Source organism: Trichogramma pretiosum, unplaced genomic scaffold, assembly GCF_000599845.2.
Source record: "Trichogramma pretiosum strain Unisexual culture from Peru unplaced genomic scaffold, Tpre_2.0 scaffold99, whole genome shotgun sequence".
NCBI classification, from domain to species: Eukaryota; Metazoa; Arthropoda; class Insecta; order Hymenoptera; family Trichogrammatidae; genus Trichogramma; species Trichogramma pretiosum.
In genome coordinates this window covers 189287-214175 of record NW_019640836.1, presented here as the reverse complement: position 1 = coordinate 214175, position 24889 = coordinate 189287, and the positions used below count along the sequence as shown (strand labels likewise).

The 24889-nt window shown below is 37.9% G+C and overlaps 1 protein-coding gene across 2 annotated transcripts in view; it reads right to left on the bottom strand.

The window, feature by feature from the left end:
• The window catches only part of LOC106655198 (disintegrin and metalloproteinase domain-containing protein 33), a 50048-nt gene that overhangs the window by 6246 nt on the left and 18913 nt on the right, over window positions 1-24889 (bottom strand). For both annotated transcript variants that reach the window (XM_014375453.2, XM_014375452.2), the window contains exons 2-8: window positions 12023-12114; window positions 3153-3311; window positions 2424-2613; window positions 1332-1408; window positions 647-811; window positions 396-565; window positions 108-299 (exon numbers count right to left, since the gene is read on the bottom strand). In XM_014375453.2, coding sequence (XP_014230939.1) covers window positions 108-299; window positions 396-565; window positions 647-811; window positions 1332-1408; window positions 2424-2613; window positions 3153-3311; window positions 12023-12114 — 1045 coding nt within the window. The remainder of the gene's footprint in view (window positions 1-107; window positions 300-395; window positions 566-646; window positions 812-1331; window positions 1409-2423; window positions 2614-3152; window positions 3312-12022; window positions 12115-24889) is intronic.

Genomic DNA, 24889 nt, shown 5'->3' with positions numbered 1-24889 from the left:
AAAAGGTGGAGATTAATTATTTCGATCTGTCAGGTGTAAAATGCAGAAGCAGATCGGTGTGATTGCTCAAGGCCATGGCCTCGACCATCGTCTCACTCGACTCTCACCTGTCCTCCGGGCAATTGCATTCGGTCGTGTCATGCTCCATGCCAAAGTTGTGACCCATTTCGTGCGCAACAGTGGCAGCCACTATGCCAACTACTCGGGAGTGATCAACCGAAACGCCGCCGGAAAATTCATTGGTGCAGATCGGACCCTTGAGAGCTTTACCGATGACTCCTTCATCGAAGTGCATCTTGCTGTCAGGAAAAAAAAGAAAGGTTCATTAGTATAGCTCTTGCGCGCATGACACCGCGAGGAAAAGAGATTGGATGAAGAATTTCGAGTGCACTCACACGAGGAGCTGCGCATTGTCGTTGGGAATCTCTCGGACTAGCACGTCCTTACGGTATTGCAGAAAATTCTTGAGCGTCTGATCACCGTTGTTCACTACGGCTATTTTGTTGACGTCCGTCCAGACCTCGATGCCTACCAGGGCAACGAAGATGTTCAACGGCGCGTAAAGCTGCAAACAGAGACAGAAATTGTAATCGACTGCGATCGAAAGCGTTTGCAGTCGAGGAAAAATGTCTTTGTTGCTACTCACGGCATTGATGATGTTGGCGATATCCTTGCAGTGCTGGTCGACTCTGGTACGATTTTTGTTGAGGGACCAGTAGCCGTCGTAGTCGATGACGAGAACGAGCTCGATGTAGCGAGAGTGTCGATTGGCGTTGTAGGGACCGCGTATCGATTCCGCAGCTCGCTTATGCTACAGTGCGAGAAAAAACAGAAAGAAAAAGGAGGCGTGAACTTTGGAATACTGTTGCTCCGGCTACGTACTGCTGCTCTCGTTGCGGTCTCTCTTTGTCGCGTGCTCCCAGCCAACCGATACATAAACCGACGAGCTTTGCCACTCGAGCTTTCCGAGAAAAGTAAAAGTAATTTGCATCGTAGCGTGTCGGAAACAAGGCAGCAGCGAGCACAACACTCGCGCGTCATTTTTTCAAGCACACCATCGACTGTATACGTTTGAGACTCGCAATCGAGTCGCAAATAACACAGTGATTTTGATTCGCGCCCGTACCTATACGCGCGTAAGCCCCGGCAAACAACGCGATCGACCGAGAGACTCCGGGACTCTCGTTGTTCTTCTTAGACTGACGGAGTAAATATGTTCGTAGGTTGGCTGCGGGAGCTTCGGAGCAGCACTTCGTACGCGTCTCGGTCGACTTGTGTGCAAAGCCACACTGTGTGCTGTACTGCAGAAATAGTCGTGTTTGCAAACTTACCCTTGAGATTCTCTCGGTCCTCGTCTCCGGCGGCGATGTTAACTTCTGAGAGATGTGATGAGGCGTTCCTTCGTATCCTGCCAATCAAATTAGACATAGTATTTAATCGCGCCAGTTCACTATCGCTAAACGAGACTTTTTTTATTTTTACTTGATAGTTCTATTCCGAACTTGCTTCGTAGCGACAAACTTTTACCGAATGAGATCGTGTTCGGGCGGAAAGCAAACAGAAAACTCCGCCTTTTTTCTCTACCGACGACAGTAACGTACGCGTATATTTATACCCGTTAAAGAGAAACTCACTCTTCGTTAAAAGCTTTTAAAAGCACAAAAACGGTGAGACTTTGCGTTCAAAGACGGATAGCCGTCAATAAATGAGCTTCTGAGCGCTTTTGACTCTCTCGGCCGTATGGTACTTTTATCATTTGTTGTGGAAATGAAAGATGAATTTTCGTGCCGGCGAATCTGTCCGTCAGCCTCGTTTCTAGGATAGCGAGTCAGTCATGCGAGCAATGACACTTCTTTATGCCCTGCTTATATACGTGCTTATACAAAAAAAGAAGCAGAACACGTTGTCGAGGGCCACTACCGGTGTTGCGAACCTTCGACAGCGCGTATTCGAGTAAAGGAACACGTCCAGAGGAAAATTTAGCCGCAGCACCAGCAGCGGTGATGCACGAGCTTTTACGAGTCTGCTGTCGACTCTCGGCTGTGAAGCGAGTCGAGAGCAGGTTGTGAAAAGCTCACATACGCGGAAGGGGGCATGCATAAATGATAAGTCTATGTAAATGAGAGTTTTCCACCTCTACGGTCTAGAGATAGCAGTAGCAACAGAGGCAATGGCACAGCCTACTCTCAAGCTCTGTGTAACTGAAAACTATGCTTTTATCGCGACGCGCCAACGTCCGACAGGTACAGAGGAAGAAAAAGTTGTCACGCGTACATCGGCTGCTTGCTTATTTGACGATGTGTTTGCCAAAGTTCGAAGCCATGTATAGCTCTTTGCTTTCTGACAATTTCCAGAATGATTGTCGAATCGATATTAACCTAGCAGCTCATTAATTTATAGGCTCAGAGAAATGTCGATCTTACCACAAGTGCCGTTAGCTAATAGGTGGGAGTGCTTATATAAGTAGTGCGCAGCTTGTAAAGACTCTTGTTCCGGTTGAATGTGGTGCATCATTTTTCCGTCAAAGATTACGCCCTTGAGGCCGTTGCAAGTTGACACGGCTACCCATGAGTCTGGTATGTCCCTTATGCTGCCCTGATAGTGACATAGTTCCTACAAAAACAAGTTTTATTGAAATGATTTATATTTTTATTTTTTTATTGAAAATTATACTTTAACAGTTGATAGTTATATATTTTACGATTCCCGTGCAAAAAAGTACGCTTACAATATGCATCGATCGAGATATGCATGATTGTGCGCGTATACTCGTTGCCGCTGTTTACTCTTTTTTTATCTCGACTGTGCGAGATGGAGCTGCAAATACAAGCTCGAATAATAATGAACTGTTTTTCTATGCTCCGTCCCTCTTTCTCGAACGCCTCATCTTGGTTCGAATACGAAAGGCCGATATCGTTTCACAGCGACGTCCGCTGATGGTGCGATACATTTGTATACGCATATAGGCATCCGAGCGCAAATAAATACTCGAGCTTGAAATGGGATCGTTTTGCCTATGAGCATATTACACGCCCGAACGCGCAAAGAAGCAAACTGCGTTGGTTTCAATTCCTTCTTCGTAAAAATGCTCACTCGCTTTTAAGCGAATATTCAAAATTGTTATACCTATGAGTACACGCAATAAAACTCACCGTTTTAACAGGTGCGTGTGTTTTGGTGCGACCTTCGTGCTGATAGCGTTCCTTGTAACCCACAGGTATGAGATCCCTGTTTAGTTTCAGATCAAGAATGCGACTGATGCCGTCGATCTCGATTCCAACGCTCAGCAGCTCCGTATGCTGATTGTCATCCTGTGAAAATAATTTAAGTAACAAAATAATTTAAGTAAATGGTCAATAATCGTATGCACTCGATATTTCATTGTTAAACTGTGAAATGGAAAATGAAATGAATGGAGTACGTAATTAAGTTGCATAAATTCTAAACACCTCGTCAATTATACACGCGCGCGAGGCATTGATAAATTCAATTCATGAAATAAATATATAGCAGCTACCTTCATGTGCACCATCGATCGCTTTGTTAAAAAAGCGAACGGAGTCGTGCCATCTAAAAAAAAAAGGTAATGTACGGCAGTCGCGTAGCATGAGTTCTGCGCACGAAGTCATACAATAGAATATAAGCCGCAAAATCATTACCCGCGAAGTTGATGAAAAATTTCGCGCACGCATCGCGTCGTACAATGGCACGGAAAATACAATCTATCTCCGGATCTATAATAAAGCTGAAAAAGCAGCAACGTAAGGACAATTAAGCCGCGGTGGCGCTTAAGCCTCTCTCTCAACTCGTAAATCAGCTTGTGAGCTCGGAAAGTCTCTCTCTCTCTCTCTCACCGCACTACGAGTTCAATTTACTCGGGAAATATCGTGAAGACTATTATACAGCTCTGAGAGCATAAAGTATAAGCACTTGATGATTTTCAGCGCACCCATATATTCCAAGTCATTCGGCAGCTCGTTTAAGGTAACAGCTGAGACGTGATGCGCGTGCCACACGCAACATCTGCAGGCGGCGGCGGTGGCGCGTGGCCCAACGATCGGGCAATAGGTAGCAGGTGTCTCCCGACGGCGCACGCCACGCATCTCTTTCCGAAGATTATCGCACGTCGCGAGCAAGCTGCAACAACCTGCAGGTGCAGCAAATGCGTAGCTGCCGCGAGCCATCGAAAACGCAACAAAGAGAATGCTAAACGCGACAAGTGCAGGGCGCGCGAGCAAATCTTGCTGCGGAGCTCAAAAATCGAGTATGCCTCGACGTGACTTCCCTCGTAATTTCCTGCTCTTAGGTCCTTATTTTCCAACAATTGTTCAAAAGCTGCGTGAAATTCACGATGAGCTTGCTCGGGGCCAGAAACCTTTACACAATTGCAGCGCACATTACACGTCGACTCGGCTTACATTTGTGCTTGAATTAATTACGCGCAAACTTGGTGCGCACAAGTGCACGTATTTATGCGCTGCGTGTAACAGCCGCACGAAAACAATGCAAACTTCACGATGAACTATATAGCATGCATATTGAGAGAAAATCAGACGCACATTTGCGGCAAAGATGCGCGCCTGAAGTCGGCTGCGAGGAAATTGCATTATCATTAAATTCACTTTATAATTAGATTCTTCGTTGCGCACGTAATGCATTGTGATGTACCAAGCTCTCGCAGACCCTTAAAATCGTACAGTTGTACGCGGTAAAATCGACGCTGGAGCTTGCAACGAGTGTCACATGAACAGAAGTAATGCGGAGCACGCTACATGGATGAAAGTAGCAAAAAAATATCGAAAAAACGAAGCAGTTTATATTACAGTTTGTATCAAGTCAGAAATCGAATAAGTACGTTAGTTCTTATAGTCAGAAGAACGTAGACGGAAATTGAAGCTAAGGGCGAGGAGCAAGCGCAAGCAAACCGGCAAAGAGAACGGATCGAAGGTGCGAGCCTTGAAGGATGCTCGCTATATGTGCACATTCCCCGAGAAAACTCGTGTAACTCTCATACGCTCACCAAGAGTCAAGAGTTTGGTAATGAGATTTGAGTTGATAGTTCAACGCAGGGTACACACGCGGCTGCAGGGTGTGTGTGCTCTACGCTTATATACATGTATGCACTCGTTACCCCCGTTATATTCACGAGTGCAGCTGCATAAGACGAGCAGAAAATATGAGAATTTTCCTGCGCTAAACCGAGATTATGCATACGAGATCGAACAGTTGCCGCGCAAACTTTTCTGCCTCGAGGTAACTCGCGTTAGAGCTTCGGGAGCCGGCACACCAGCCGGCATATAATTGGTACGCGACGAGCGACGTCGCCGCGCAAGCTGCAACGGAATATAAGGAAAATCTCCGCTCCGGTTAAATCTTCGAGAGAGAGAGAGAGAAAATCTCCTGCCACCTCCGAGCTTATGATATTTGAAATTCTCCGTCGAGCGGGGACACGAACTGAGAGTACGAAAAAGCGACTAGGCGACATTCGATAAGCAAAATTCGTACGTAACAATTTCGCCTAGGATTATCTGCGCAGGCGAAATAGCGCTCGAGCTTCGTGCCTGGGTTTCAATTTAAATTTCGAATTTCAGTCGCGTTCGTTGTACACGCTCTGGAACGAATGTTGGCAGCAAAATGTCTCTTCGGCAGCAACGCATACCAAGTCTTGCGTTCGCGCACCAACACCATAACAGCGGAAGAGCGCCACTGATTTTTTTATCGGGCACGAAGGAAGGAAGTAACGCGCATGCATTGACAGTCTCCTAACAGCTGCAGGAAATAACATTTATTCGGCCGACTTTTTTAACAAACGATGATTCATATTTTTTTCATCCCATTTTGTGAGGGCTGTAATTTATCGATCTTCGACGCTATTGAGGATTTCAAAGGCGACGATGTGAAGTAAAATCAGAGACAAGTTTAACTCTCGTATCTAGAACTGGTACGTATGATTACAAGCTCGGGTGAGCTAATCATTTATACGCGTCAATCTGCGAACGTCACGGCTATCATCGATCATCGAGTGTCAACCGCGACAAACTTCAACGCATCATCGCTCATCGCCGTCTGCGAGCTCATATTGCGTCGCTCGAAAGCCTATTAGAATATAAAATTTAATGGTCTCAGGTATACGTAGAAAAGCAAATCATCTTACAGTTAAACAAAGGTGCACTCTAATTGGCTCCGTATAGAAATTCGAAGGTGGCGTTTTTGGAAAGCATCAGTTGTTTTTTTTCTCGATCGACCACTCGAGTCGAAAAGAGCAATACAAACTGAGAACTATGTGAGAACTACAAGCCACCCACCAAATTTTTTCTCTACTTTGATTCTCTGGTATATTTAATGAATAATTCAATCGAGCTAATCGGTTCTAGTTAAAATGATCTATGATCACAATGCCAATTACTGTCTAGCCTGGCAGAGATTGATTCGTGTTTATTGAAATTAGATATCCAAGAATCTATCTAAAACAAACGATTGATTGTGGATCTGTGTGTCGAAAAAAAACTTCTATTGCGATGAAACTTTAAACAGAAAAAAGTCATCATGGTAATGGAAAATAAAGATCGCATCTATATAAATGGCGAATCGCCGATCGTTGAATAGTAATTTATTAAAAATTAGTTTCACTGTTTCTAAAAAAAGTATGTTGAACGATGGTAATAGCATTAAAAAGTAAATGAGAAAAAAATAATAGAATGATTATTTTTAACTTTTGATCACTCTAGTAGCTTATATTTTTCGCGGTCCAATAGCTAAGATGTTAAAATTGAGTGAGATTGATGGTAATTCATGATGTTTGCGCATTTTTCAATAAGACTATACTACTACTTGTGATGATTAGTAATTTTTATTGAGCTAATATTTTTTCGTGGACCAGTGATGTGTTGTGATTTATTATTCACTTTTATTTCAATTCAAAAATATTACATAAGATCAGTACAAAAAGCATTAAAATCTCATCGGTAAATTTTTAGCTGAATCATTAATAAGCAATAGAAAGATTTTCAAATAAAAAAAAATAATAATAATAATAATAATCGTGATATTCATAATATATCGTCTTACAAATTTCTCCAACAAACGCGTCATCAAGTTTATCAGTATATGCTACAAACGACAATATAATGAGGATTGGAATTGCATCAACTGAGAAAAAAATTCAGAGCATCATGAAAATTGAAGAGCAGTAAACTTCACAATTCCACCTTTATGCTCGTATTCCAATTATCAATAAGATTATCAATGCAAGTAAGTAATAATGTACTACCTATCGAGATTCATTGAAAAAAGTATATAATTGCTTGTTAACCATTGACTAACAATAAAATTTGTTATACTTCTTTACTTTATGTTTCCGTTACTTGATTATTTAAAAACAAGAGCAGATATTGGTTTATTTTATAAAAAGTTGAAATGAAATATACTAAGATTAATTTACTGCATTTATTAAAAATTTTTTAAAAATTACTATATTCAATAACAGAAAATCACGAATGTGGCAATTTTTATGATAGGCCTTATATTTTTTTTATTTAAAATGAATTAATTTTAATTTCATTCATGAATTCAATCTATTAACGATTCTATATTAAAAGAAAGAGATACCAGAGAGTAGCGAGGGCAATGCGTAACAAATCAGTAGTAAACTCATCTTTGGAAACGAAACAAAGAAAAATTGCAAGAAATAACTGAATTTATTTTATAATGTAATGATAATCGCTCAAAAATGTATATAATAGTGACGGCGTATACTACATGACTATTTACGCTTGCTTATGATGATGCCAAGGTTTGCTAGATAACGTGAAAACTAGATTTTGTGCTATTCCATCCATTGTATACGAAGATTTGCGAAAAATTATTCAACATTCAACGTCTTACAACGATTATTTGCTTTAAATAGATGCGAGCGTTTATTCTAGCGCCCTCGAATCAATCGCTTGATTAATTTCTCTTTCGGATTCGTATAGCTGCTCAATGTTTACGTTTCAAATGGCTATGCAGATGGCTTCGCGTTAGCTTCGAGTTTTAAACTCTTGCTTCGAGCTTTGGCTCTCGTTTCTGAAATAACGCTCACCACGCTTAGATTATAACTCCCTCGACAGGCCATGCTCTGCAGTTTATGTTCTGCAAATGCAGCCGCAAACCTAAAAATATAACTCTATAATTTCTTTCATTTGAACGAATCGTCCTACGAGTCGAGGGTAATGTTCGGCTGCGATATTCAACAAGATGTATTAAACTTTGAAAAAAAAGTCACCCTTATATTACTCATGGTGAAATTCAATTTAATTTTTCTTTAAAAATTAATCTTTTACTCAAATATGCTTTCGGATCAAAGTATTTAGTACTGCGCAGAAAATATGAGGCCTTTGTGCAGGGAATTTTAATTAGCAATGTCTGGTGTAGTGAACCACTTTGTTCTATTGTTTGTAAAATCATCGTCTATCTGAGCAAGCGACATTAAGTATATACGCAGCAGCAATTTGAAATTAAATTCACTACCATTCACTTGCTATACATTACGTTGTTATTATTGTTAATATTATTATTATTATTTTTATGAATTTCAACGCTAAGCATGTCATGAGCGAAATGAATCGATAGACTTTACATTACATTTATTCGAACGAACTATCATTAGAGACCAATCATTGGTTGACTCAATAAGAACTTGTGGAACGAGGTTCGCAATCAAAATTTCTGCGTCTGTTTAGTGAACATGACTTGATGAAATAACGCAACCAAGGATTAAATTGTGATATAGAATTTTTCTTGACTATCAAAATGATTTTTGAACATCTGAATCAAAGTTATTAATTGCAACAAATAAGCTCCAGCTGATAGCAGAAAATTGCGAATATCGGAAATTCATCCATTGTTAGAGAGTAAAAGAACCCCTCGGCGTAAAATTAATCCCCTCAGCAAGAGAAATAGGGCTCCTACATGTGTGAATGCTAACCAGAAATATCCACTAGCTTCGGAAAACACATTTTTGTGCGTACATAAGTTGATACGCCCCCGCAACGTGAGAATACAGCATTACGAGTTTACTTTTATACGGCCCAATAGCTGTTGTATATTCCAATTCTCTTGTATAGGGCTACTTTATGTAAGTCACGCTATTGGCCACTGCTTTGATATTAACTTTTTTTCAAAACATTATCAAAGTACAAGTTGATTGTGCATTTAAACGTCGCTTATAGGTATTGAAATCATGATTGTTATATTAATTAATCATTGAAACATCGATGCAATTAGGAGAAGTTATAAATGACGAATATTTCAGAAATTATTTAAGCGTTACTAAAATGTTCACTTTTAACAGTTTTAAATTTAATTATTTTGTTATGAAAATATGAATAGTGTAAAAACAAGAAGTTACAAAGTTTAATGTGCAACTAGCAATTCGACAGACTCAGTTTGACTCGTACACTCGTACGTATACTCGTACACACATTCTTATGAATAATCATGGATTTTTGTTTTTTTTGAATTATACGGTCTTAAGCGATGAACTATACGTTATATTTATATTTCATAAACATCCTTAACATGTAAACATTTTTTAGCTTGCTCGACTTTGGAACTCATACTGAGTTCAATTTGGCGACCCAATTTGTTGTAATCATCTTTTAGCAGGAAAAAATAATCATTTTTATGTCTATAGATATATCCTAGAATTCGCCATCAATAATTCACAAACAACGATCAGCGTAAGTTAATTTTAGTTTGCAAGTGAGATCGAGTCGTACATAAACCAGTTTAAAAACGATCCATCTGTATTGTGTCAATAGTAAAATTCAAGTGTCAAAATTTGAAATTCTGTAATTTGATCAAAATAGTTGCAGTAGATTTTCCAAAAAATATTTTGAAAGTTTTATATCAAATTACAGTAATATAACCAAGAATTTATCTACGAATAAAAATTGTAATATTTTAGCATCGAGTATTAAAAATTTGCATTGCTACAAATCCAAATACCTTGAGTAAATTTTTTTTCTAAAGAAAATATAGGTTAAGTTCCATAAAATACGTAATAAATCGCGATGACCATCAATAATACGATTCTCGCAGATTTGAACTTAGTAGGTATGTTGGTCCATGGCACGATATTATCTGTGCCATCATGCATCTCCCTACCGAATATATACGGGTACTGTGTCGGGACTCAAATATAGTAGAGCCATTATATCCGGCTGATCATTCCAGTCGGGACGATAAGACATTGTCGATGCAGGAATATGCGGTTTTTGCCAGGTGTGCGGACAAAACATACTTCATAACAGGGTCAGAATGATAGGGGAAAGCACCCAAAGACATTTCTAACATTACAATGAGAATTTTTTCCATCTCATGAAGTTATTGGACGAATACTTGACACTTAATTCCAAAGATCAATGCAGCTGTAGTTTGCCAGCCATATGGGGAAATAGATTTGTATGAAATTTCAATTTGAAAAAATGGAAATTAATAAAATAAAAGTTATCCCAAATACACATTACAAAGATTTTTTCCTTATTTGTTATATTGTTGAAGCCTGTTTTAGAAATCATGTTGAGTAACGATTATACACAGACTGACTTGTCTGGTAGGGTTGCTAAGTTTATATATAAACTCTTAAGCGTACCTTGCAGTATCGAGGCTCTTACAACTATAAACATAGAGCGATCACGGGTTCTCGATTGAATCGCGCTGGTTTCCCTTTACACATGGTCAAACAAAGAACTTTGTAATCGATACGTGGCATTTGCGCAGATTTTTCTTGTAAATGAATAAACAACTAGATACATGTCAATTAGATTGTAAAAGAATAAAAATTTCGTATTGAAAAAGAATGAGCAGTCACGCGATGAGTGTAAACGTGGATGACGCTATTAAATCATACTCACGGCGAACTCGATGCGTTTTGTGCGATCAGTGAAAAATTTACGCGTGGCCGACTTGTTGTGTGGAGACTATAATATACGCACCAGCCGATAAATCAGATTTTGAAAAATGATTTTTTTAAGCCACTCGTGCGGCAGTGGTGGCGGCATCGAAAAATAATTTGGCCCGCAACATTGAATCACATCGTCGAGCGCATTAATCACGTGAGAGCAACGCGCGGCTATCGCCGAATATTATTCACGTACGTACACAACTGGGTCATTCATAGGTTCCTGGGCAGCAGCGATCGGTCGTGAGGTAACGCGAAAAATAGTTGGCATTCTCCATTTGCATAGAAATGTTTATATACGCTATCGCAAGCTCGCAGTGTGTTACACACTGTTCAACAAGAGCCGCTGCAACACGCACGGAAATATAATAGCAAGCAAACGATCGTCGCCTGGGGCGCATTTCCGATCGGTGGAAAGCTCTAGATTTGTACGCCGAATCTTTTTCTTTCTGCGGCTATTCGGTGAATTGTTTTGACGCTTTTATCCTTCACTTGCGCATACTTACAAAATGGCTTCTCCGCGAAGAAAATTCAAGTGTGAAAGCGAGAAAAAAAGCTGCGAGAAGCAAGAAAAACTTCGAAGCGTCTATATGGGAGAAGAAAACTTTGGCAATAAAAGCCAAAACCGGTTTGTTAAGAGTTCGCTTCGACTAGGAGAAGATTTAAAGAAAATATGAGCTTGTCAAAGAGCGTCCAATTTTCGATTATCTTTTCACCTTTCTAATGAATCATTATGTGTGTGCACAAAGTGAAATTCTCGTAACGAGAGTTCATGTACGTATAAAAGTGTAAAAACATTTTCGCGAATAATGGTCGCGAGCGAGCATCATTCGTTGTCGTCGTTATAGTTGCACTCGTATAATTGCTTAGGTTTCTTATAATCGGCGACTATTTCCATATAATACCTCGCTTAGCGCGCATAAAAAATTTGTTAATGCGGAGTCACGACTGTGCAGTACATTAATTTCCGCAGCTCTAAACATGCCGTTGAAAACGCACTGCGCATTACACTTGTATGTTCGTATATGCTCGAGAACCGAATTATATGGTAGGCATTATCGACTTGTAGTGTATACTCACGCTTTCTTTGGTCGAGCTGATCTCTCGCTTGCTTCTGGCATGGTAGACCCGTGGCCTGACAATGCTGTACTCGCTGAATTCGCTCGATGGACCTGCAAGCAAGAAGAGAAGAAAAATCGGTTATAATCGGTGGCACATAGAGCTTTGTGTAAGTAAACTTGCATTGCTACTGCAACAAGGCGAGAGCCATTTGACAATAAAAACAAAGTTCTCGCACACAGCAAAGCTTTATATTTCATAATCAAAGACAGAATTTACAATAATGCAATTTTATATTGGTTGTCTCGTTTGATTTTGATGTTTTGTTAAAAAATTAAAACTACAATAGAGCGTTTATTGAATATCTAGATAAAGTAAATAAACGAAACTGTCAAATTATGAACAGAAAATTAGAAAAAAATAACTTTATACTTAATATAGAAACATTGCAGATATTCGTAAACACAAAAATAAAAAAGTATACCAGACAACTTTGACCAGATCAGTTCTAATGGAAATTATTGCATAAAATTGCTATACCTGTAAACGTCACAATAAAGTGTAAGAAAACTTGCTGGAAAGTAGTTCCATTAAATTTTTCATTAAGAGACATCAAAAATATATATTTTGGCAAATATATGTAACTGAACTCACTGTGCAAGTCATAAATTCAAAGTCTATTATAGATGGGTTTCGTTTTGAAACGTGGGGTCATGTAATATCTATCGTATCATGCTGGCGAGCATGAAAAATCAATATAAAAGTTCCTAGGTTTGTATTTGTTCTATTAATGTCACATGTTCACTAACACTTACTATATGCAATCATGGATTTTTATTTTTACGTGACAGCGTTGAACTCGCTATGTTCGCGTGGATACTCTGCGTGTGCCCGTATCATTCTCAATTTTCCTCACTCGTTGCAAGGTATGCTATTAATTTTAATGCACCTATTATAATTGTTAAGTCTATTCAAATATACGCAGCCAGAGATACTTTTACATCAAAGCTTAAAACAAAATTACTCCGGTGACATTGAAAGGATAAATTCAATTTCGATTCAAATTATGTTCAAATTTGAAAAAAGGGAGCATAAAATAATTATATAGGTGATATATGGCCCTTAGTTGAATCGGCGTACGACAATCTACGAGCTTATATGAATTCCTTTCCTCGTGATAAAAGCCAAGATTAAATTTCAATTTTAAAATAAATTAGGGTTGCTTTCCCGTTTTCAAAGAGACTAATGTAATATACAGCTGCACTTGAGACTTCAATCAATTGTAATTGTATAAGGGAAAATTTAAAACCTCATTGTCGATTTTAAAATTTATTTCAAAGAAAAATGCTATTAGTTCATTGCAGGGCAGACGTAGATATGAACTGAACTGATATAAAATTTAATGTAATTGAAAGTGTAAGCGGTAAAGAAATGTTAAATTCGATGGTTCAAGAGCAAAAAATGTAAATAGTAAACTTGAAGTTTATCAGCAGGCAATAGAAAATAACTATTATGTAATAGTATGACGAAAAATACCTTTTTTAGTGCGCAAAAAGCGTTTTTTAACGCTGGTGTGCGGTAAAATGCCTCGTTTAAAATGAAAGTATTTTTCGCTTACTATTGCATAAAATTTTGTATGCAACACGTGCCCAGCTTTTTCGCCAAAACACCTTTTGGGCACTTGTTGCATAAATAACTATTTTGTTATAAGAGGATGGCAAAGCCAACTCAACAATTATATTGTCAACCTATGCAATCACTTTTAAAGTATATTACTTTGAAACTAAGTCCAAAATAATATAAGGTTATGTTTTTGAAAGTGATGTAAAAATAATAGTTTTTAGATTCAGTTATAAGGTTACGGTCGTTAGCAATCTTCTGGCTTCTCAAATAATTGTAGCTATATTATTGGAGTTATAAATGTTTGTATATGGGGCAAGAAAGTAGCATACAACTACACTTGGAAGTCTAACCAAATAACATTAGTTCTAATTATGTTCCACTTGGGCAGGAACTAGCCAAAAAACGGGAGCAGTTCGCATACTTTTCTATACTTTTTAAAAGAACAACTAGCACAACTGGGGGGTCGTCCCTTTCTGCTTACTTACTCAAGAGTACAACTCACTGTAAAAACAGTTAAGAGTAAACGTAATCTATAATTCTTGATTGATATTGAACAAAAGTAACTTTTCTTAACTAATATTCCTTTGTTATTCGTATACGGCTATCTAATCTTCACTCATTTCCAAATCATGCCTTACCCATAAGCATGATGACAAAGTTAATTAGCATCATTTTTTGTCAAATAATGAATAATACGTGAGTATTTTATGCAAGACAGATCTTAGTCATCTGCTTGTTACACGAGACATTCCTCGCTACTTCCTCACACACGGTTTATGAGAGTCAAAGATGACATAAAATACGAGCTTCAAGTGGTAAATTTATAGTACACTTTGACTAATATGTAGGTATTTCAAAAACTTAAGTTAAAGATGTGATTCATAGTCACCACAAGTGTAAGAAAAAACACCATTGGAAAATCAAAGATCTTTTTCAAAGTCAATAGATATATTGCTGATTCGGACATGATAATATTATCGATAAAAAAGGTTCCAACACATATAAAGTGTAATTTAAAAAAAATAATTAATCAACTAAATCCGCGTGTCATTATTGATTTATATACAACGACATTATACGTGAAAGTTAAAAAAAAATATACCTGTTCAATCATAACCAAAGAAATGTGTGATTATAGAATTAAATGCACTGATCAGCAAATCTGAAAATCAACTTACGTAATGAGTCTGCTCTAAATTAATCCAACATGACGATAATGATGCCTTGTTATATAAACACTGCAGCTTCTGTCTATATGGTTAGTCGGTTGAACGTGTAGTTAAAAGAGTACATCGGATCAATTCCATTAAAGTTACTTATTCGAAATGAATAATTAGTAAGATGTAGCGGTGAGTTTACAGAAGTAAAAAAGGACTGTTGCACACTTAAAGCTCTTTACCAACTTTAACAATTTCGAGCTAAAAATGAACAACAACCGATAAGTAGATAGTAGATTTGAAATGATATCGAGCAGTAGGATCTGAAATCATTCAGTGTCTATTGCCAAGATTTAAGAGTTTTCCTGTTTTCATTTAAGGAAAGTTTACTTTTAAAATCCGTTAAAAATTAAATAAATAATTCGACAACTTATTATTTTAAATTAGGATACTAATTTTATGCTGAGAAAGTTGAAACTCCGAATGAATTAATTGATCCCAAAAAAGTAAAAAAAAGGAATTACATTGCGGAACAAGAATCGCTTCTCTCAAGAGTTTCGTGTGTTGTGGTTTGTATCAAATTTTACGATTATTAGTTGAATAGGGTCCAACAAGCATAGCAATTGAATCGACTAACCACAATCCGGAAATTAAAAAAAGGTGAAAAACGAGTGGGGTCCAACGACTCCAAGAATTAACTAAGATTTTTGAGAAATTAAATATATTCTTTTGTTCAAACAATGATACAGTAATTATAAAAAAAAAAACTGTAATTTCATGCACGCTATTACCAAAAATTGAAAATAAGATCGCATTAAAACAGCAAAGAATAATACAAGGCATAAAAGTGAGCTCGGTAATTACTTATTTTTTCTCGGTGCTTTTTGCCAAACGAGAAAAAAAGATTCTCGCGTGCGTCTGCTTGGCATTACTCACACGAACGTGTTTTAATACTATGCCGACGTCTAAGAATAAGAGCCTTATTGTAGAGATGGGTGTCGTTACTGCATGACACATGTGTGTGGCGCCTCGTGAGAAATTTTTATTTGTTTTAACTATATGCGCGATACGCGATGTGTAATTTAGATTTTGAATGCCATTTTCTCGCTCGATTGTCGACACAGTCAACAACTATTTTCATTTTTTGAAAAGGATGCATTACAGCCATTGAAACTCAGTGAATCATAAAATTGACAAGAGCTGTCATTACTTAAACGAAATTAATTCCGTAACTCTAAAACGATGAATCATCGCGGGTAAAGTGCGCTAAACCGGAACTCTAATCCACAAGTGAATATAGAATGGCCTGAAAACGTAATCAGCGAGACACGATCAATAATGCGCGCTAGGCACTAGACGCGCGCGGCGTTATAGCGCTTGAATATAGGCAGTGCGACTCGACCTATAGGCTGGTGCTATGTTCGACCTCGCGGTGCTTTGCCATTGATCGCGGCTGGTTTCATTTTGCCTATGCGACATGCGAAAGGCTTGGATAAGAATTTAGGTGACTTAGCCAGTAGTACGTAAATGTACCGGCGTTTGATCCAAGATTATGCTTCTCGAGCTGCAATTGAAACCTACTACTTTATTCATTTTTCTGTGGCGTTAGGAACAAACAGGTCACACTGGCTCAAGTTTTTACAGTTAAAGATTTGAGTAATTGAGCGCGACCGTAGGTGCCTGTATCTTATTTTCTCCTCTACTTATACTGCAGCGAAGATTTAAAACAAATGTAATTGAATTTCTTCTGACTATGCTAAAATGATTGATAATTTATGAAAGAAGCATTGAAATCAAGTGTGTCCCCCAAGAAGCACAACTTATTCTCATCCCAATAAAAATTAGATTGCAGTGAGCTGTTTGCATCGAGAAACGATAACTATTGTTCTTAGAAATTGCAAAAAGTTAGCGTAATGCACACCAAGTAGAATCACGTATCATAAATGAATAAGTTGAACAATCGATATGTTCTTGCGCATTTGAAACTTTCAAGGTTAACTTGCATGCGCGAGGAAACATAGATCTATGATTGTTTCGCGGCTAAATTACAAGCAGCAAAGTTTTTTAATTACGATAGTTGTTAACGGACGAAAGTAAAATTATCATTGCTTATGCGGACAGACAATGAAAAGCTCGAGAGTAGGCCCGAGAGATACTTCAGAAGTAATATCGTAGGTTCTGTCGTGCAGGCGAGTGGTTTGAAGAAATGGACGCGGAAATACGAATCTCTCGCAGTACGACGCGAAATTACACGACAAAGATGTAGAGGTCTTTTCACATCTCTATTGTCTTGGTCGATCGAGCGGGTATTATGGTCTCTGGGACTCGATGCGCTCGACGATCGAGAGAGGAGAGAGAAACTGGTTGACAATTAGATCGTCTTTAATCTCGTTATACACATCGAGAGCATTGTCCTGCGCAATTGATTCGTTTCATCGACCATTGACTCGCCTGATTGTCTCTCAGTGAGTGAGACTCCGTACTCGTCGGTGCAAATAATAATTTCTCTCTGTCTCCCCTCTCTCATTTAGTTGTCGATGTACGTGTGTAATATGACAAAATTAATTATCCCGGTTGTTACACGAAAGCTCATCCTTTTATAAGTAATGAAACGATCGATATTTTTGTCGAAAAAGTCACGCGCCTCTTTTAGCAAACGAGCCGAGTTTGCCTCGCGAGATATGTGTGCGTAATTGTTAACATCGAGCTTGTGTGAATTTGACATTTTAACAAGCTTAAAGAGCTGCAGCTTTCATTTATTGTGCGCGCGATGTTGGAACATCATTTATTATGAAAAGTGATGCATCTACGTGCACGTTTAAAAAAACGATTTTCGTGCACATTGGATAAAAAATGAAAATCGTACGTGATGAGTAACAAAATTAATGAGATTATATCAAAATTTTGAACCACAGATGTAAAGTTATCTCAGTATAAAATTTTATTCAACGTAAAAGAATGGGACACAAAAACATGGAACTGAATATCAGAATGTTTTCTTCTTTTATATAACCTATATTTGAAAAATCGAGGGCAATAAATTAGTTATTGATCAAGTGTAGTTATTTAGTGATATTAATTTGCCGTAAAATTATGGATGTTGATTATCAAATATCCTTTGACGATCGAAGCCAAACGACAGTTTTTACATCTGAAGTATTAAAAATCATGGTATAATATTTTATCGAATTCACCTCAAAGAAGATATCAAGGCAGCGTTATTTGCACGGCCTAACTCACGTAATCTCGTATAAAGGGATAACGCGAGGCGCTCCTGGTATAGTAATAGAGGGAGGGCAACAAAAAGGGCGAAGCCCTCGCAGAACCGAGTTGGTGGCGACAGCAACCCAACGTCTGCTCTTACACAGCTCGTCAAGCGGACGGAACTGGCGTTGTCGAAGAAGGCAAGCAGGTGCTTTTACATAGGGGAAATGCGGTGTCTCGGGTAGACGGAAATTGCTAGCGAGTATTAGAAGGGATTCGCGTGTCGCATTAAGATCATTTTTACTACATCAAAAGTCGAGCTTAATAAAAAAAAATTACTTTCCATACAACGTTTGTTTACAATTGAAGAGAAAAAAAGGCACTGATGAAGTATGACGTATGAATTAAGAATTTATTTATAATGATTAAGTTGAAATAAGTAATCTTCAAGATAGCAGATTCATACATTTATTTCATTATTGTAAATGAAAAACCCAAAGTTAACAAGTGTGACTGGAGTCAAATCGATTCTTGGAATGCAATTTTTCGTGAATTCGCAAAAAATAGGCCATTCATATAGGTAACAGTCCCAAAATTTGCTTGTTCAAATGAGAATAGTACAAAAAATATATTTAAATCAGTAAACGAAAAAAAGCGTACGATGAATAATTTTTTCCTTTGTTCGAGAATCGATCGCTGCTACGTACGTAAAGAAAAGGTTCCAAGCCAGGATGATGCGGAAAAAACTGTAGAGTACAAAAAGTCAAGCAAAAAAGAAACGAAACATTCTCTACACAAATGGAGAAACAAGAAACTCGTGCAGGCAGCCAGTGCTAAAGTTATACGGAGAGCTGCAGTAGTTGTAGCAGATCAAAAAGTATATAAAAAGTAGCAAAGTGAAAAGAATGAAACGAGGAATATTTGTTACGTTCCCATCGATTTCTTCTCTCGCTTTTCGCTGTTGTGCATCGCACACTGCGCAGAACAACCCTAACGATTTTTTTCGACAATATAATACCTTTGGCGTAGCTGCCAATGGCTACACAAGAGCGTACTCGTTCATGTACAAAAGAAAACAATTAATTGGCGTGTTCGGGAGACCGTCAAAATTCGATCGATTTTCATCTGACTCCTGCACATCTTCACACAGAATATCGAAGAGCAAATATTTTTGTTTGTTACTCCGAATGAATTTTTTTTTTAATTACTTTGTCTCGTGTGTAACGTTTATAATATCCAGTACAGTTTCAAGTCTTATATTTATGTGTAAATAATTTTTTTTTAATTTTATCATAACAATTGCGATACGAAACGATTTACTTGATTGTAAAGTACATATACTGTAGCCATACGGACAGAACTTTTTTGCCGGAAACTCGAAATTGTTGCATTTTCAATTTTTATATAATAATTAAAACGCGAATATTACTGAGTTTAGATGAACTGCTTTTAAGGTACAATAACTAGCAACATGTGCAGCATCATCGTGCCTTTTACTCGCAGTCAATTTTTTCCTACTAAAGATCCGGTACTCTGGTCTTATCAGGGCAGCAGCGGCAGCAGCAGCAGCAGCAGCAGCAGCAACATCAGTCGCAGCTCAACTTGCTCGGCAAGATTCAAGGATAAGGTATATCTTAGACGGGTCGTTGTCGCTCTCCTCGAGGCTCGAGTGTTTATACGATAGTGAGTGTGCGAGAGGGAGAAAGAGAGAGAGAAGCGCGTGCATGACGCCGAGAACCAACTTCCTTTACGATCTGGCGACGATGCGAAGCGAGTCGTGGCACGCATTTGCGTATATATATATGCCGTTCTTTGTTGAAGCTGAGGAATTATATTTTGTTCTCGACGATGGCTGTGAATTTATCAACATTTTCATTCCGCAAAGATCGAACGAGTAAATTATGAGGTTGCAAAGACGTTGCAGCAAGTACGTTACATTTTCGAAGACATCACTTACGTGATATTTAGGTAAATTGTCTAGAAAAGATAATGCAGTCAACGATAGCGTATACAAATTTTATTGACAGACAGTAAAGGCACACGGTGAAAAATGCTAGAATATTGCAACTGCAAGCATAAATCTTTTTTATTATAACTAAAAACTTTACATCACATAATTTTGATATCACATGTTTTAATTAAGTTAAAATTATATTTGTTGCAGAAGTATACACTTGGAGTTTAAAAATTGTGACAGTTTTACAAATGAAAATTTTCAAAGCGTTTTTTCAAAAAAAACAAAATTGAAGTTTAATTTGGTAGTTCTGATCGCTCACATGAAAAACATTCAATTATCAACATGAGTATAAAATATATTGAATTGCTAGTACAAGTCTTGCGAATAGAAGTAGCGTTTTCAAGAGTATATCAGTGGCCGCCACGCACTTTGACAGAATCGTGTATACACAACCTTTGAGCTTTCGTGTCACAGATCCGAGATAAGAAGCTTTTTAAAAACGTTCTTTATGCATCAGATTTCAATGTCTATTTGTGAAGTTCGTGCAAATATATTAAGTTAGAGAAACTACCTCCTTATTTGTATGCGAAAATATTGCGTCTCTAATATTATAAATTTTATTTTGAAAATAAAAAGCTGATGCCGCGCTCTGTGGAAGTTAAATTTCGATCTACATGCGATTTCATCGTACTTAATTTAAATGTATTTGGAATTCACACATGCGTTCGCACTCGTTCTAATTTTTTTGACATTTCTTGGAAACCATTTCATTATTTCTGAATCAACGAGATTACATCCGATAAGACAAGCAAAGTAAAAAAGATACAAGCTAGAACATGGAAGATATTGTTATTAATATAAGGTTGAGTTGTTTGGAACATGTGTTTCCCTTTCAATATTCTCGGACTATACAACGGCGTGTGCTCGTGTCTTAGTCCATAAATACATTGAAAAAATGAGCGCGTTCGTTTTCCAAACGACCACACAACGCAGAGACTTCCGTATTTCAGCTTTTGCTCAGTCCAAATTTATTATTCGATTTGCTGTGAGAGCGAACACAGATTGACTTTATTTTTCCTCGACGTTTGGATATCAACTGGACAAATTGGAATAACATTTTACGAAATGATTTTTTTTCACTACTCGTTTAACAAAACCTTATGAAGTAAAATTAAAACTATTGATTCGGTTTTCCTAAATTCACTGTGTTTAATGTGAAAACTTGGGAAGCGTATATCTAGTTCGTCACTTTCATCGATGGATAATAGACATTATATATTGACAATTACGGGCCCTCTACGAAAATAAACTATACATAAATGTACGGAGTCGCGAGCACGCAACATTCAGGCATGATTCATTACTAGCTAAAGAAATTATACGTAATATGAGGATTTTTATCTGCTTGAGAAGGAAGTACCTAGCACGTATACGCTTATTATGAGTCATATCAGTGAGTATAAACATTGACGAATAAAATCTTTTCATTGTCGTTCAAATCTAGTTGTTGTTTTTTTCGAAATTAATTTGAAGAGTTCGTGCAGAGAAAAGGTAATATAAAACCTAAGTGCGCTACAGTCAATTCTTCGAAAAGCTTTAAATGCAATGGAAAAGCATGTGCTGTATGTAATCTATATCGGATACTCGGGAAAAAGGCAACGATCTCGGGCATTGAGTGCAGAGACTCGTGCGAGACTCGCACGTCAAGATTGCTCGTACTGCTACATACCCGCAGATCATGAAAATCGAAATACTTCCAAAAACCAGACGGACAAGAAACTCGACATGATATTTCAAGTTAGGTGGAATATAGCGCCTCCTGCACTTTTTTAGCTAAGAAATGAAAGAAGAGCTTGCCACTCGCATGGCACACTTTTGATACTATATGAATGAAGTTCTATTTAAACGGTGAAGTATTAACTTGCTCCTATCAAACGGCAAATTAAACATAGACTAGCTCCGAATCAAATGTTATTGTATACCCCTGTTTTCGTGAGTAACTGCACATGCGTTCAAATGCTAATTCTTTTGTTTATCTTAAAATAATTACAATAGCTAGAAAAATATGTACTATACTACATATCATCAAGACAGTTATGCTTCTACATGAACCCGTTGAATCAGTTAATTCATGTTTCAATTTAAGTGGTCATGATGTAAAAACAAACTCAACTCCTGCAGGATAATACCCTGCAAAAGCTTGCAAGATATTGATCTAAATAACTCGAACGCACGAATTTCTTTATTTCAGCCTACATTCACGTATTTATATACAGTATACAAGCATTAAGTGCGTGTGTACACATATATATATCCCGACGTTGAGGTAAGATCAATACCATCGGAAAGAAAGAAACTGTGGTGGGGATGAGAAGGACCTACTTGGATTATGACGTGCTGCTCGGAAAGGGAGAGAAATTCTGTACACGAGCATGCGGCCCGTTGTATGTATACGAAGAGCGAGCGAGCGAGCGTATTTTGTGCTTGGAAAAATATTTTTTTCGACTGCGCACATGGTAAATATATTGAATTTGCACGTATGTGCGTACGAATACGCTTTATTGCAATACTCAAATTTATTCGCGTTTCACGTTCTCGAAAAAGTTAGACTCTGACTTATTTTATTAGATTTTCGCGTGAACCGCGAGATCGATCCTGTGACCTACTTGAATTTACATATACAACATTCGGACCAGCAGCTCTGATCGGAGGCACAGCAGCAGCGGTAATGCAATTAATCGTCCAGATTCGGAGGATAAATCAATAGTAGGCTGATGATCCGCGGCGGTCTCGAATCAAAATAGTTAATTTGACGATATTAGGTAGGCACGAAAGCAGGAAGCTATATCCGAAAATTTTTATCATAGGATCTGGAAAATCGACTCGCTGTATATACGCGCGCATATAGCACTATTAATTAGCGCATAACTAAGCTTGCATAGTATAGGACGTGCCTCTGCGGCTTTGGCACTCGACTGCATTTAACGCGCAGGGGCTAGCCGAGCTGCCGTATATATATATATGCGTCGCGCAAACCTCTTCGAGCTGAGTGCCTTCGATGTTCGAGTAATTGATTAGTGACTTGAGAGCTTTAGGCCACTTTATGCAAAAGCAGCAAATCTGACGTTTACACAGCGCGCCACGCACTGCAACTAGTACCCTAAGAGCGACTCGAAACACTTCATTTATCGGTCGAGAAGGAAAGTTTTCAGAGACTGTTTTATATTTAATAGGGCTTGCAACAATCGATACATGCCCAACTATGCGACGCAAGTTTTATTGGTATGACCATTTATTTTATGCTCTGTTTACTTTACACATATAAGTATACGCATGAGGCTTTGATTCAATGTACTGGTATGACGTGCGGAGAAGTTTGTACGTTACCCACAGCTGCTCGGGGCTTTGCTGCCAGAATGTAACCAGTGTTTTTAATTGACTCACCTGAAACAAATAAATACGATTCATTAGCTAATTGTTTTTAAGCCAAGAAAAAAAATAAGCAAAGTAGCACTTAACATTACGCTACATAACATATTGTCTTTGTTTTCATTTTTACGGCAATAACAATTTCACGCACGCGTGACTTTTTACCTTAATTATTTCAGAGTTTTTTGTTGCTCTTTGCAAACCACACCCGACACTTCCTACAAATATCCTATCTTTTCTATTCGACGTGCAGCGTATGTACGTCTATTACCAATCTCCTTTGCACAAGCATTTCCGGACTCGCACGAGAGTTGGCCCATTGACTCGTCTCTTTTCAAGGATACCATATATGCGGAACAAAGCCGATTATGATGTACACGTCTGTGTACATATACAGCTTTAGCCAAGTCGACAACTTGTAAAAAGGAATTTTTTGTCAATTTTTGACCATCGAAACAAGGGAAGGCTCAAATTCTGCATTCATAGCTTCTTAGAAGCAACAAGCAAATGCGTAGCAGGTAAATCTTCAGATTGCGGTTTCTCTTTAATGTTCCCCCGTGTCTCACTTATCTTTCATAGATAAGACCAGATAGTAGTAAAGGAATGGTTCATGTACTCAGAAGTGTATATTTACCAATCATGTGAGACACATTTTCTCAAATGCCAGCCATTTATTATTCAGCATGCGTGTCGCACTTTCGAAAAGTTAAACATTGAATGCACTCGAACGACGAAAGTTGGAAAGTTGAATCAGTATCGATTAGGTTTTTTTTATAAATAATTGACTGCATTGTAGAAAATGAGTTGCGTTTGCTAACCGCAACGTTATCGCTTAGTTCATTATAGGAACAAGGCCAAGCCATCTCTCAGATATGGAATCTACTGCGAAGTTGCAGAAGTCCTGAGTATTTTTCTTGAGAATTAACAATAAATGTGGAGAATGTTATCATGTGCCTAGAAAATCTTGGAGTACAGTAACAGAAATTTCTCATAGATTTACCATTGGAATCGTCCTCTGCATACAATGGAAATGTAAGTGTCTTGGCTATTAAAATGGTTCTAATGCATTGCAGCTTCTACGAATTGAGTACAAAATTAATTTTAGAAGAACTTGTCAACTTTTTGTCAATTGATTTATTAAAAATGAACTTTCATTCGAAATTTTCGTAAAATGTTCGTCAGCTCGGGTGCAGATATGTTCGTAGCATATGCAATATGGAAGTACACGCACTTGATGTATACATGTGTCTTTCAGTTGCAGTCGTGCAGTTTACACGCACAACTTTGATTATGTAATGGCTCCAGTCGCGGGATATTTTTAGAACCGTCGAATTTGCGCGCGAGTGTAGTGTTTTGCGAGATGAGACGCAGAAGAACTAGAAAGTGATTCATCAGACTTTTTCATGCACTCTACCTAATTGATTTGGAAGTATTTTCAAGATCATTTTACGCCGAGTATCGATAAATAAGGCTATATAAAAAATCCTCTTTTAAGGTTTTTTAATAGTTAAAGCGAAA